The following is a 15,207-nucleotide window of genomic DNA, read 5'->3' as shown; positions in this document are numbered from 1 at the left end:
CCCCCTTTTTCCGATTCCTCTGCACGTACCTTTTGGCTGCAAACCTGCCATTCTCAGAGCTGGTTTTGCTGCCCAGGACTAGGGAAATACAGAAAGAGTGGGTGAGAGTTAAATAAAGGGGAAAAGGAGCAGGTGGTATCGTGTTTCAGCTGCTGGACTCCCACAGGGCCGACCATAGTTCGAGTCCCAGGCCTGGCAGCGTGGGGATCATGCCAGGGGGGTGTGTGTGTGTGTGTGTGTGTGTGTGCACCCCAAGTCCCAGGAGGAAAATGGAGAAGGAATTGAGGCATGGCCATGCCAGCCAGGGGTGATTTCTAACTTTCCTTCTCTCTGTCTCTATCCAGAGAGAGAATGCACCCCATGGGAAAAACAAACAAACAAACAAAAAAACAAAGAGTTGAACACAGAAAGACTTAGGGAAGGGGAGGACAGGAACGAGATTCTGTGCTTGGTCCAACCACAGTGAGATCCTCTTCTGAACCCCACTTGTGCGTTTTTCTTTGTAACATTGAGTTTGGGGAAAGAATTTGTTGAGCACGCTTAGCAGGAATCCCTCACCCTTGACATGCGGTCACCCCATCCTTCCCAGGTATGTCTGGTCCCTTCGCGTCCAGTAAAAACCATCTTAGGTTGACCTGACCAGCGTCCTCCTCTGCCCTACAGGGACTAAGACAATCGCCTTGATCCCTGATGTTCCTGAAGAATCACCAATAGCCAGATTAACATATCGGATCACCGTTTTATGGGATGCGAGCATCCGCAGACTGAAGAGACAGCGACACTGAGGTCTCAGGCCACCTGATCTTAGCCTCTGCTTTGATGAAGCAGGGATAGTCCTGAAGAAATGACATTAAAGGGGGCTGGCCCTGTAGCCTAGTGCTTAAACGCACTGGATCCCACACGAGTGACCATGGTTCAAATCTCAACCCAGGAAGAACACACCAGGTGCATGTGTGCATGGGTTTGGATTTCCCATAGGATGGAAAAACGGAGACAGAACTGTGGCATGACCACACCCCACTGGCAGTTCTCTCTCCCTTTCTGTCTCTCTGGTGAATGTACCCCAAGGGCTATTTTTTTCAAAAATGCAGGAACCAGCAGATGGCGTAGTGGTTACGTCACTGGACTCCCACGTAGTCGACCGCAGTTCAAGTCTTGGGCCTGGCAGCTTAAACTCACACCGGGCGTGTGTGTGTCCGTGCCCAAAATTCTGGAAGGAGAATGGAGGAGAAGGGATTGCAGCGTCTCCCCTGGGGGGTGATTTCCCACTTTCTATCTCTTTGTCTCTCCAGTGAGTGCATATGCCCTATAGGGAAAAAAAAAAAAACCCTCTTAAAAAAAATGAGTAACACATGCCTTAGCATACATGCACTCAGCACAGAGAGACAGACAGACCGAGAGAGGGGAAAAAGAAAAAATCGTCTCCCAGAGGAGACAACCACGCTGCAATCCTTTCTCCTCCATTCTCTTCTTGGGATTCTGGATACACACAGACACACATACCCAGCACGATTTTTCTTTCTTTCTTTTTTTTAAAGAATTATTTTAGTTAACTTTATTTATTTATTTTTAATTTGACCAAAGAAGGGCAGAGTGAAAGAGAGAGAGAGAGAGAGAGGGAAAGTGAGAAAGCAATCTGCCAGGTCCGGGACTCGAACCACAATTGGCCACGTGGGAGTCCAGCACCCTTAACCACCACACACAGACACCCTTCTTTTTCTTTCTTTCCTTTTCTCTTTCTCTTTATCTCTTTCCATCTCTTTCTTTTCCTTCCTTTCTTCCTTTTTTCTTTATTTTTTTCTCTCTCTCTCCTGTCCTTTCTTTCTTTCCTTTCTTTTTTTCCTCTCTGTCTGTTTTCCTTTCTTCCTTCCTTCCTTTCTCTTTTTCTCTTTCTTTCTTTTTTTCTTTTAGGTTTTTGCCATGGAGAGAGAGTGCTATACACTCACTAGAGAGAGAGAGAGAGAGAGAGAGAGAGAGGAGGAGAGAGAGAAATCACCTCACAGGGGGATGGTCATGCCAACATCCCTTCCCCCCATTCTCCTCTTAGGATTTTGGGGCACACTCTTAGATGCACCTGGCATTTTTAAGCTGCCAGATCCGGGACTCGAACCATGGTCAACCATGTGGGAATCCAGCATCTTCGCCACCACGCCATCTGCTGGCCCTGTGTTCAGGTCTCATGGTCGGTTTTGGAGAAGGGCGGATTTGGCTTTCTGTGACCCGGCTTGGGAAAGAGGGCGTCCGCAGTAGTTTCTGTGTTCTGTCTTAGAGGAGGATGAGGGGTGAGACTCAGGCTGGAGAGGTCAGAAGCCTGCTGCAGCGGCCTTTGCTTGGGGCCTTGTCTTCCAGGCATGAACGCCCCGGGGTCTCCTCTTAGTAAATTCCCACCCACCAGCCCCAGAGTGCTTCCTGGCTGTTCAGTGCTGAGCCCGGCTCACTTGTTCTGCAAGAGGGAGCTGTGGGGCACCTGGTGCTGTCTCGAAGGTCCTGCATAAGGTCTTCTTCATCTACACAGTGGTCCCATCGGGGTCCTGGTTACAGGGGGCCGTCCCCGTCCTCCCGGCAGGCACAGAAGGGGAAGGTCCCACAGCACGGCTGCAGCCATGGCTTCCACATGATGTTGGCCGTGGAGAACTGGGCGGGCACAGGGCTCAGAGTCTTGCGATGCTCAGCCACGGCCTCACCCACCCGGGCGATCACCGCCTGGAACTGGGGCTCCGAGCCGGGGGACAGGGGCCGGGCCTCGGAGGGGTCCGTGGAGAGGTCGAAGAGCAGAGGGGGGCTGTGGTGGGTCACGCCCTCCCCGGAGCAGGGGCAGATGCCTTGGCCGAAGCAGGCCCCCGTGCCCTCGGGGTGGAACTTCGGTGTGGTGTAATGCACCTTCCAGAGCCTTCCACCTGGGCAGAAAGGAGAGGGTGGTCAGGGTGGCAGACACCGCTCCGCTGGGAGTCACTGTCTCAGAAAGCCCTCAGCTGATTAGACGAGGCCCACCACATCCTGGAGGCTGAGAGGCTTTACTCCCTCCAATTGTGCTGGTGTCAATGTTCATCTCATGTTGAAATCTGGGACCAGCAGGTGGTGTCATGGTTACGTCACTGACTCCCACATGGCTGACTGCAGTTCGAGTCCTGGACCGGCATCTTGAAACTCACACCAGGTGAATATGTATGTATGCCCAAGATCCCAAGAGGAGAATGGAGGAGAAGGCATTGCGGCTCTCTGGGAACCACTATTATCTGTCTGTCTGTCTAGATCTGTCATACCTACCTATGCATTACCTAAGTATGTCTATTGTCTGTCCATCCAACCATCCTGTCTATCTATATAATCTTGCATTCTTTCAAAACGTTAAACAAAATTTTTTTTGCTGTAGGGTACATGTTCTTGCCAAAGAGTGAGAGCGAGAGAACTGGAGAATCACCCCCCAGTGGGGATGGCCACACCACAGTCCCTTCTCCATTGTCCTGTTGGGATTTTGCACACATGCACACAACTGTGTGACATGGTTTTTAAGCTACAGGGTCTATGATTCAAACTGTGCGGTTGACCATGCGGGATCCAGCACCCTACCTTGCATGGCACCTGCTTCCCCATCCACTTACCCCTCCATCACTCACTCACCGATCATGTGTCCACCTCTCTCTCCAGATCTGTCTACCTCCCGCCCACCCACACCGCTCAGGGCTGTCTCTCCGAGCACCCGTCTAGCTTGCCGTGGAGGGGCGTGGACTCACTGTCCTTCTGGTGCCAGCGGGCCGCGTGCAGGTGCCGCCCACAGTAATGGAACAGGAACTCGTGGTCCGAGTGCTCAGCTGCCCCTCGGAGCAAGGGCAGCAGGCTGTGGCCGTCCATCACCCTGGGTCAGGGAGGGACAGGGCGGGGGTCAGACGGGGCCTCTCAGGAGCCATTTATAGACATGCAAGAACACCTACTGATGCATACACACATATGCACACATATGCACACATACACACCTAGACACACACACACATGGATATGTGTACACATTAACACATGTATAGACAGGGCAGGGGTCAGACGGGGCCTCTCGGGAGCCATTTATAGACATGCAAGAACACCTACTGATGCATACACACATATGCACACATACACACCTAGACACATAGACACACATGGATATGTGTACACATTAACACATGTATAGACAGGACAGGGGTCAGATGGGGCCTCTTGGGAGTCATTTATAGACACACACACACATATCATAATATATACACACGCAGATAGCTAGATACATATAGACACATACACACACACATATACACACGTGGATATGTGCACATGTTAAATACATGGATAGAGGAGGGCAGGGAATCAGACCAGGGCCTTTCAGGTAGTCGTTTATAAACATGTATATATCTCTACATACCCACACACAAGCACACATGTATACACATACATATTTAGATGCATGCACACGTGCACATGCGTGTGCACGCTCACATACATATACACACATGCACACAAAGGTACAAACACACGTGTATGCACATACACATGAATCCAACACATGTATGCACATGTTCATTTACATGGTATATGGCACATGCAAACACATACATGCATGGATTTGCAGGCATGTGCATTTACATATATGTATACACAGAAATGCATACACATGTATCCATAGAAACACGTGCATCTACACATTTACATAGACTCATATGCATTTGTATACACACACGTGCACACACATGTGTATATACAACAAACATGCCTCTCTGGACCACCCCGCTGATACATTAATGCACCCTGTAATAACATGTTCCTGAGATGAGAAGGTGGGCAGAGGGACTGTCACATGGTTGTCTCTTACACAGCACTATTGACTCGTTACTCCACATGGAGAGAACTAGAAGTGTTACTGAAATCTTTCTCTCCACACCATTCTCCTGTGGCAGGTGGATTCTCTGCAAAGGGCTGAAATCCGGGTCACCACCATTTCTAAGTGGGACTTGCTGAGCTTCCCCCAAACCCTGGCAAGGCCGTGTAACCGCGGTTCCAGCAAGGTGACCTTGACCGGACCTCGCTCTGATGGCCTGGCCTTCCCTTTGCCGTGCCGGGGACACGATTTCTCAGGGCTGGAGCAAGTTCCTGTGCCGAACATGCATTTACTTATCCATTTTAGGGAGTCTTCATTAGGTGGCCCCGAAATTGGAGGGAGTGAGTGTTTCAAAGCTCTGACGTGTCCGCACCATCGTGTGAGTGTGTGACCTAGAGCTCTCGCTGTCAGGGGCAGGTGCCTGTACCTGTACCACCGCGTACCTGTCCTGGGGCAGCTGGCCGCCCCCCAGCTGGACCACGGTGGGGAAGACGTTGGGGAAGACATCGATGAGGCTAGTGGGCTCATGCATCACGCGGCCGGCCGGCAGCACCCCGGGCCAGCGGAATATCCCCGGGACGCGGATGCCGCCTTCCCAGCCTCCCATGCCTTTGCCCCCTGTGAGGAGAAGACGTGGTGAGAACCCTCCAGGATGCCGGGCACTGCACACACCCTGTCTGGCTCTGAGCCGTCCCTGCCGAAGACAAGGCGAGCAGAGACGACCCGTCTCCACCGGGCACAGCTCAAAGCAACGATTATTCGGGGGTGTTGTGTTACATAGCACTGGGTAACCAGAGTGCACACACGCATGTACGTTCCAGCACACGTATGTGCTAATGCACACACACGTACTGCCTGGACTCACACACGGGAAACTAGACCCACCCCGGCCACAATATCTCAATGCTCAAGGAACATTGAATTGTATCCCCTCATGCAATGGGAACTCAGAGCACAGGGATTTCGAAGCACACGGAAAAGACAGGTAGGAACACAATTCCATGAGACAGACGGTTGTGTTCAATGTTTCCACAAATGCCCTCGAAAAACCTTGTAAAAGACACTCGGAGAGCTGAGGGGCTGACGTGGGGCAGTGGGCAGTGTGGCCTGGGCCGAGCTCACCAGGGAACGCGTCCGACAGAAGACGCAGGCTTTGACATATACATATATATTTTTGTATATATATTTTTTCTATTTATTTGTTGTGAACAAAAAAATATTATTTATTTATTTTTCTATTTATTTGTTGGGATTTTCAAGCCGGGGCGGGGGGCGGAATGCAAATATATTTCGGTGAGAAGGAGCATTCACGAACGGTCAGCGAACATTAAGGCCAACCTATCAGAGCCTTTTATTAGTAATTACTGTTCTTTTTTTGTTTGTTTGTTTGTTTTTGTTTTTGGAGAGGTTTTTGCTATAGGGCGCGTGCGCTCGCCAGACAGACAGAGAGAGACAGAGAGACAGAAAGCGAGAAATCACCCCCCAGGAGGGATGGTCACGCCGCAATCCCTTCTCCTCCATTCTCCTCTCGGGATCTTGGGCACGCATGCACACGCGCCCGGCGTGAGTTTAAGCCACCGGGTCCGGGACGCGAATCATGGTCGACTACGTGGGAGTCCAGCGACATAGCCATTACGCCAACTGCTGGTCCCAGTAATTATTGTGCTTTTAAGAGCCAGAGGCTGTGTGTGGTCAAGAAACAAAGGAGAGACAGAGACAGAGGAAGAAGCACCTTCCTAATACCGCATGTTCATGCCTTGGGCCCTTCTCCTTCCTCCCTCCTGTTGGGATTCGGGGCATGAACCGCCCATAGCTGGGGTGTTTTTCTTTTCCTTTAAAGATGATTTATTTTTATTCATGGTGGCTATGATTTTTCCATTTGATACAGGACACATGTGTTCACCAGAGAGAGACAGAGAAAGTCAGAAAGCAAGCCACCAGGTCTGAGACTTGAACCACGGTCGGCCATGTAGGAGCCCACCCCCTCAACCACCACGCCACCTGCTGGCCCTGACACCTGGCGTGTTTTTCAAGCCACCAGGGCCAGGATTTGAACTGTAGTCGGCCAAGTGGGATTCAGCTGGTTTAACCAGTAGGCCATGAGGCTGACCCTGTAACAACTTTTTATTTTATGTTACTTAAGACTTTTATTTTATTTTATTTGCTATGGGTGTGTGTACTTGACTAAGAGAGACAGGAAAAGTGGGATTCACCCTGCAGGAGGGATGACCTACCACGACCCCTTCTCGATTCTCCTCTCGAGATTTGGGGCATGCACCCACAGGTGACCACTGTGATTTTCAGGCTGTCAGGTCCAGGACTAGACCATGGAGTCAGCCGTGTGTAATTCAGAACTTTAACCAACGTGTCACCCGCTGGTCCTGTAATAACCTTTTTTTCTTTCTTTTTTTGGAGAGGTTTTTGCTATAGGGCGCATGCACTAACCTGAGAGACAGAGAGAGACAGAGAGACAGAAAGCGAGAAATCACCCCCCAAGTGGGATGGCCATGCCGCAATCCCTTCCCCTCCATTCTCCTCTCAGGATCTTGGGCACGCACGCACACACGCCCGGCGTGAGTTTAAGCCACTGGGTCCGGGATTTGAACCGCGGTGAACTACGTGGGAGTCCAGCGACATAGCCATTACGCCAACTGCTGGTTCCCAATAACCTTTTAATACAGTATCAATATAAAGTATTATCCTTTAAATGGAACCTGGAATACTGGTATAAAAGTTTATATAAGCTGATATTATACTCAATGCTGTGCTCCTTTTAGTTAGGATGATATTTTAATAATTTAGTTGTACATATTTAAAAGAATTACTGTATTTAACTTTATTATTATTATTATTATTTTCCAATTTGACCAGAGAGAGAGAGAGAGAGAGAGAGGGAAAGTGAGAAAGCAAGCCACCAGGTCTAGGACTTGAACCATGGGCAGCCATGGAGGAGTCTAGCACCCTTAACCACCACACCACCTGCTGGCCCCATTCTTTCAAATCCTTTAGGAGGGGCAGAACTGTGTCTTTTTCTTTATCTGTCATGCAGGTAAAACGTGACCTACAGCAGCCGATCAATACATTCTCCCTGGAAGGAGCAAACCCCTTTTTGCCTCTGTGTGTCCTGGAACCTCGAGGGCAAGCGTCCCCTGGCTCTCATGGACCTTCCCCCCGACAGCCTGGTGCTCACCTCTGTAAATTCCATTCCACCCGCCCAGCTGGCCGCGCTCATCTCTGGCCTCCAAGTGTCCCCCGTGGTCAGAGGTGAAATACGTGAAGGTCGTGTTCGTCAGCCCGTGTTCTTCCACGGCATCGAGGATCTGGCCTTGACAGAGCATGGGGGACGTCAGGGTCAGGTCGGGAAGGCAGCGTCCACTGCTCACCACTCCTCCCTCTGGGTGCCGGCCACCTCTCGTTACAAAGTCATGCACAGGGACCCGGTCCCTAGAGAGCATGTTATGATGTAATCCCCAAGTGTTAGGATGTGACGAATCGCTGTGGCACCCCGGGGGTCCTGACCAAGTACCAGCCATACAGAACCAGGGCGAAGCCACCCACCCGCCCTGTGGCCAACACACACGCTTTGTCCACGCTGTGTCCGTGTTGTCTCGAGCCCACCTGAAGGGCTTCGTGAGGTGGAGGACAAGGGGAGAAACTTCACTGAGCTCCTGTCTACACAGGGGGCAGCAGGGCTGTGAGCGGCACCTACGGGTGGTGACACATGGGGGTCAGGACCCAGCAGAGCAGCCGGCTCCCCACGAGCCAGGCAGTTGTGTTATCCACGGGGACACCAGGCATGTCGGCCCTCCGAGCAGAGACTTCAGTCCCCATGGGGGGGACACAGGTGGGTGGCAGTTATGGTGCTGGACCCCCACGTGGCCAACCGCAATGTCTGATGGGGACCCGGTGGCTTAAAAATCTCACTGGGCGTGTGAGCGTGCGTGCTCAGAATCCCAGGAGGAGAATGGAGAAGGGACCGTGGTGTGGCCATCTCCCGGGGTGATTTCTCACTTTCTCTCTCTCTGTCTCTCTCCAGTGAGGATGCCCACTGTGTGCAAAAACCCGATTAAAAAAAAAAAAACAGATGAAACAAACCGTAGGCACCTATCCCATGTGGAGGTACCGGTCTCCCCCCCAGGTCTAACACATGGCTCTGATGGTCCTGGGAGATGCCATCGGGTCTGCAAGGATCTCAGAGTCTCTGGCCTCCCCGAGTCCCCACCTCGCGGGTGCTCTGGGTCCCTCACAGGCCAGGGCAGGAAACTCTGCCTCACTGTCAGGACTCACACACGGCCCCACTTCATGCAGCCACTACGAGGCTGTTGGACCGTGACTCTCCTGCAGGAGGATCTAATGCAAAATTGAGCCAGGTCCTCAGAAAGGCTGGGGGCAGAGGAGCAGCAGGACGGAGCATGTTTCTTCTCCTCTTTGTCTTTCTCTTGCTTCTCTGCGACACGCTCAGAGCCATCTGGCCCGTGAGCCCCGGTGAGCCCCTCCGAGGGGAGGGCACGCTCCCTGGTGCGGGAGACTTACCCAGCAGCCAGTCCATCTCCTCCACGTGGTCGCCGTACAGCCCGTGCCGGCTCTTCCCCAGGAAGGCCCTGGAGGTCACCAGGGGGAGGTGCACGTGCAGCAGGGACACGAACAGCAGGAACGACCCTCGCTTGTTCCTGAGAGGGGACAGGCTCCCTGGATGTGGCCATCTCCCGGGGTGATTTCTCACTTTCTCTCTCTCTGTCTCTCTCCAGTGAGGATGCCCACTGTGTGCAAAAACCCGATTAAAAAAAAAAAAACAGATGAAACAAACCGTAGGCACCTATCCCATGTGGAGGTACCGGTCTCCCCCCCAGGTCTAACACATGGCTCTGATGGTCCCGGGAGATGCCATTGGGTCTGCAAGGATCTCAGAGTCTCTGGCCTCCCCGAGTCCCCACCTCGCGGGTGCTCTGGGTCCCTCACAGGCCAGGGCAGGAAACCCTGCCTCACTGTCAGAACTCACACACGGCCCCACCTCCTGCAGCGGCTACGAGGCTGTCGGACCGTGACTCTCCTGCAGGAGGATCTAATGCAAAATTGAGCCAGGTCCTCAGAAAGGCTGGGGGCAGAGGAGCAGCAGGACGGAGCATGTTTCTTCTCCTCTTTGTCTTTCTCTTGCTTCTCTGCGACACGCTCAGAGCCATCTGGCCCGTGAGCCCCGGTGAGCCCCTCCGAGGGGAGGGCACGCTCCCTGGTGCGGGAGACTTACCCAGCAGCCAGTCCATCTCCTCCACGTGGTCGCCGTACAGCCCGTGCCGGCTCTTCCCCAGGAAGGCCCTGGAGGTCACCAGGGGGAGGTGCACGTGCAGCAGGGACACGAACAGCAGGAACGACCCTCGCTTGTTCCTGAGAGGGGACAGGCTCCCTGGGAATGTGCAGGGACAGGCGCTCTCCCCGGCCACGGCGGGACCCAGGTGTGCAACCCCACCCACAGGGAAAGGCTGGTCCTCCTTCCTCCCCACCCTCTCTTCCCGGGCCACCCCAGGGCTCCCCCAGCTCACAGAGACCGGGCACCCCGAGGAGCCCTCCCCCCTGCAGCAGGACAGTCCCGTCACCTCTCAATGAAGGACACCGTCTCCTGGAGCACGCGCCCGGCTGCTCGGGTCACATCCATGGGCTGCTCGGTCACGGCGTGGTTCCTCATGAGGATGCAGTTCCAGCGGCGCACGAACCCGAGGCTGGAGTACCAGGCCAGGAAGAACAGGAGCAGCAGGCTGGCCGCGGCCACCACCACCCTCCAGGGCACAGACAGCAAGCCGCCCAGCTTGGCCGCGGCCAGGGTCAGGACCCCCAAGGCCAGCATCTGCGTGTACTGCTGGAGCTTCGCCCTCGTGGCAGCATCTACTTCGGGGGGTCTGCCCGGTTCGCAGTCATTGACGAGTGTGAAAGGCATGCCGTAGAAGTAGCCGAAGCCGTGGTGCAGGGGGTGGTGGCAGTGGTCATCACGAGAGGCACAGCTGACCCCCTGGTGCCACTTTCCTGCAACAAGAGCAAAAAGCCAAACGTTGTCGGGACTTATTGCTAGGGCGAACAGGCGGCGTGGTGGTTCAGGCAGTGGACTCCCACATAGCCAACCACGGTTCGAGCCCTGGACCTGGCAGCTTGCTTTCTTGCTTTCCCTCTTTCTCTCTCTGTTTTTAAACTTTATTTATTTATTTTAATCTTACCAGAGAGGGACAGAGCGAGAATGAGAGCGAGGGAGAGAGAAAGAGAGAAAGTGAGAAAGCAAGCCACCAGGTTCAGGACTGGAACCATGGTCGGCCATGTGGGAGTCCAGTGCCCTTAACCACCATGACACCTGCTGGTCCCCCACTTTCCCTCTTTCTCTACTGAGCATTTGTATATTCAAAAGAACTATATGGTGGGACCCGCAGTTGGAGTAATGGCTACATCATTGGACTTCCCAGCAATCACCACGGTTTGAGACCCAGACCCGGTGGCTTAAACTCACACTGGGTGCGTGTGCGTGCGTGCCCAAGATCCCGAGAGGAGAATGGAGGAGAAGGGATTGCGGTGTGGCCATATCCCCGGGGGATGATTTCTCGCTTTCTGTCTCTCTCTGTCTCTCTGACAAGTACTACACACCCTTTAGCAAAGATCTCTGTAAAAATAGATAATAATAATAATAAATACAATGCATGAATAATTATTTAAAGACAAAAACAAAAAACTAAAAAAACAAAAACCTGATTCCTAGAAGAATGAAGTGCACGGCCGATGAACCTACTGGGAGAGGATTCTTGGCCGCGTGTGCCTGGTCACCTGCGTGCCTCAGCCCTGAGCCTTCTCCCAGCTCTGATTTCACTGTTACAAATTGCCGGGTCGTACGACTTAGGTCCAGCCATTTGGGCAATCCTCCTACCAATTGCTGAGCCCCAGTGTGGTCTTTTGGACCTCTGAGAGGCTCGCTCTTGAGCTTGAAAAATAAAGACCTGACATGGGGGGACCAGTGGGTGACGTGGCGGTTAAGGCACTGGATTCCCATATGGTAGACCACAGTTTGAGCCCCGAACCCAGGAGCTTAGAAAATCCCAAGGGGCCAGTAGATGGCGTAGAGGTTAACGAGCTAGACTCCCAGATGGCCAGTTGTGGCTTGAGTCCTGGGCCCCGCAAATTAAAATTCATACTGGTCGCGTGTGCGTGCATGCCCCAAATCCAGAGAGGAGAATGGAAGGGACGCGGTTGCAGCATGGCCATTCCCCCAAGGGTAATTTCTCACTTCCTCTCTCTCTCTCTGTGTCTCTCTTGTCTCTCTGGCAAGTACACACACTCTAGATCAAAAATCTCTTTAAAAAAATCCCAACAAATAAATAGATAAATAAGTGGGTTTTTTTGTTTGTTTGTTTGTTTGTTTTTTTAATGAGTATGAATCCCATGGGTTTTCCCATGGTGAGTGGTTATCTGGGAACAAAACCTTGGAGCAGTTTTCTGATCACCTGGGACAGAGATGTTTGATGGGTCCAGAGAAGAAAAGAAAACGACCTCGTAAATTTGTGAATAAGAGAAAATCTCATCAGTGAGGAGATCTCCCAAATGGTGAACAATTCAAGAGGAGACAGACAGGCCAGAGACTGCCTTTCGATTCAGAGAGAGACACAGGTCTTTGTCCCTTCAAGGAAAAAAGGTCTTTGTGGGGCCAATAGGATGGCATGACAGTCACATCGCTGGACTCCCACATGGCTGACCACGGTTCCAGTCCCGGACCCGGCAGCTTGAAAATCACACCGGGGCACGTGTGTGTGCGTGCCCAAGATCCCGGGAGGAGAATGGAGGAGAAGGGATTGTGGCATGGCCATCCCCTCTGAGGGAGGATTTCTCACTTTCCCTCTCTCTGTCTCTCTGTCTAGTGAGTGCACATGTTCTAAAGCAAAAACCTCTTAAAAAAACAAAAACAAAACCAGGTTCTTTTTGGCCCCCAGTGTTCCCCACCACGGGACGCCCAAGTGCCAAGCATCACCTCACCTATGAGACCTGTGGCATAACCTTGCTGCTGCAGGATTCTCGCGAAAGTGGTTTCGTTCTCCGGGAGCCCGCCCGAGCCTGCGTTCCACTGCAGGGCCCGGTAGCCATCGCTGGCCTCCATGCCTGTGAGCAGAGAAGACGAGAAGGACTCGCTCTCCTCTCCGGTAGAGCAGCTGCTCTCAACCAGAGCGAAGGACTCGCTCTCCTCTCCGGTAGAGCAGCTCTCAACCAGAGCAATTCTGCACCCCGGGGACAACGCCTGAAACCGTGTCGGTTGTTCCAGAAGAGGGAGACGTGGCACTTAGCCTTGTGTAGTGGACGCAGCCGGCTGCTATGGAGCACTGGACACGACCACCCACATGTCTGCTTGAAACTCACACCGGGGCCTGAGAGCCCAAGATCCCGACAGGAGGATGGAGGAGAAGGGGTTGCCGCATGGCCATCCCCCCGGGCGGTGATTTCTCACTTTCTGTCTCTCTCTCTCTGTGCTGAGTACACATACCCTATAGCAAAAATCTCTCTTGAAATCAAACTTTATCTATGTATCTATCTATCTATCCACTACAGATTAGTATCAACTATCTGTCATCTACTATCGATCGAGGATTTATAATTGTCATCTAGCTACATGTCATTGTTGATCTATCATCTCATTATCACTTATTGATGTATCATTATCACTCATTTATTTCTCATAATTATCACCCATCTATTATAGATCATACACACGTATGTCTGTGTATGTATAACACATTCACACATACGTATGTATTTCACATACGCATGTATCTTTGTCCCTGTCGATTATCTGTCCTGGGTACCGATTCTCAAGCAGCGTGACCCAGGCGTCCCTTCCCCACAAATACTATCTGACAATGCCTACAGATATTTTGGGCGATCACAACCGTGGAGGGAGGGTTGAAGCCCTGGTGGTCGAATCCCTCATGCCCAGAACCTTAGAATCTGAGTGCGTTTGGAGAAGGGTCTTTAAAATGCTGATTAAGGTAAAAAAAAAAAAGTCTGATCCCGTAGCACTGGGCTCCTTCTAAGGAGAGGAGATGAGGACACAGACACTCACAGAGGGACGACCACGTGGGGACAGAGAGAGACGATGGCGTCTCTACACCAAGGGGAGAGGACTCAGGAGGCGCCATGTTGACCTGGGACTTCCAGTCTCCAGAACTGTGAGAAATACATGTCTGTCGTCTAGGACACCAGGCTGCGGGACGTCGTAGGGCTACCCCGGCAGACGAGGTCAACCGCATTTCAGGGGGCGCTGGTAACACAGCCTGCTAATCCATTCTCCTGTGGATGAACCTTTTCCATATTTGACTATCATAAACCGTGCTGTTAGAATGTTCTTGCTGAAGTCTTTGGGAGACCATACATGTGTGTACATACAGAACGCACACCTGGGGACAGATGGGTGATGGGGTACGTATGTGTTTGCTATAAGCACACAATCAAATGTGCAGAGTGTTTGCACCTATGCACCCGTCCAGCCATGGCGTCTGAGAATTCCAACTCTTCTACATTCTTGCCAACGTCTGCTATGGTCTGTCTTTCTCAGTCCTGCCACCCTCCTGAGTGCATGTTGCTGTATCTCTGGGGGTTTTAGATCACAGAGAACAGTCTCTCACTCTGAGGGTGCGTACTGGACACACTGAGGCTCGTGGTTCAGGGCTGGCTGAGGCAGGCAACACGTCGCAGCATCAAGACCCTGCTGGGAGTGCCATCTCTCTGTCTTCTCTGTCTCTCATGCACTCATGGAAGTTGCAAAGGAATACACTTTAGGGGGGACCAGCAGTTAGCGTAATGGCTATGTCGCTGGACTCCCACGTAGTTCGACTGTGGTTCGCGTCCTGGACCCGGTGGCTTAAACTCACGCCAGGAGCATGTGCATGCGTGCCCAAGATCCCGAGAGGAGAATGGAGGAGAAGGGATTGCAGCGTGACCATCCCCCCTGGAGGGTGATTTCTCACTTTCTGTCTGTCTGTCTGTCTGGCGAGAGCACGCGCCCTATAGCAAAAACCTCTCCAAAAAAAAAAACAAAAAGGAATACACTTTAGGAAAAAAGGAAATGAAGTAAGTGAGTCAAGTATTTAAACAGAAACACAGAGGGTCAGTCTCAACCAGTTGCCACTGAAGAATTTCAGTCTCCGAATTCCCAGTGATGGCAAATGTTGTGCATAGGTATAGAATACAATATTCTCTGCAGAAACACAAAAGAGGTGACGCAATTGCAACAGCAACTTTCATTCATTTTTCCCTGGATCTCAACGGCCACTACCCAATTATTACAGGCAATGAAGCGAGAGTGTGTACATACGTGTTTTCACTGGCCAGCCACCAACACCCACCTGATC

At 52.1% G+C, this 15,207-nt stretch overlaps 1 protein-coding gene across 1 annotated transcript in view; it reads right to left on the bottom strand.

Annotated features, from left to right (window-relative positions):
* Positions 1-2,096: 2,096 nt before the first annotated feature.
* Positions 2,097-15,207, bottom strand: part of LOC102473983 (arylsulfatase D) — a gene marked incomplete in the record, with an annotated part of 38,092 nt that continues 24,981 nt past the window's right edge. Inside the window, 7 exon segments of the mRNA XM_014584240.2 lie at positions 2,097-2,897; positions 3,735-3,856; positions 5,287-5,461; positions 8,034-8,168; positions 10,089-10,225; positions 10,435-10,858; positions 12,842-12,964. Coding sequence (XP_014439726.1) covers positions 2,536-2,897; positions 3,735-3,856; positions 5,287-5,461; positions 8,034-8,168; positions 10,089-10,225; positions 10,435-10,858; positions 12,842-12,964 — 1,478 coding nt within the window.

Source organism: Tupaia chinensis, unplaced genomic scaffold (assembly GCF_000334495.1).
Source record: "Tupaia chinensis unplaced genomic scaffold, TupChi_1.0 Scaffold146027_1, whole genome shotgun sequence".
NCBI lineage: Eukaryota > Metazoa > Chordata > Mammalia > Scandentia > Tupaiidae > Tupaia > Tupaia belangeri.
The sequence above is the reverse complement of the archived record's forward strand: the minus strand, read 5'-3'. Positions and strand labels throughout refer to the sequence as shown.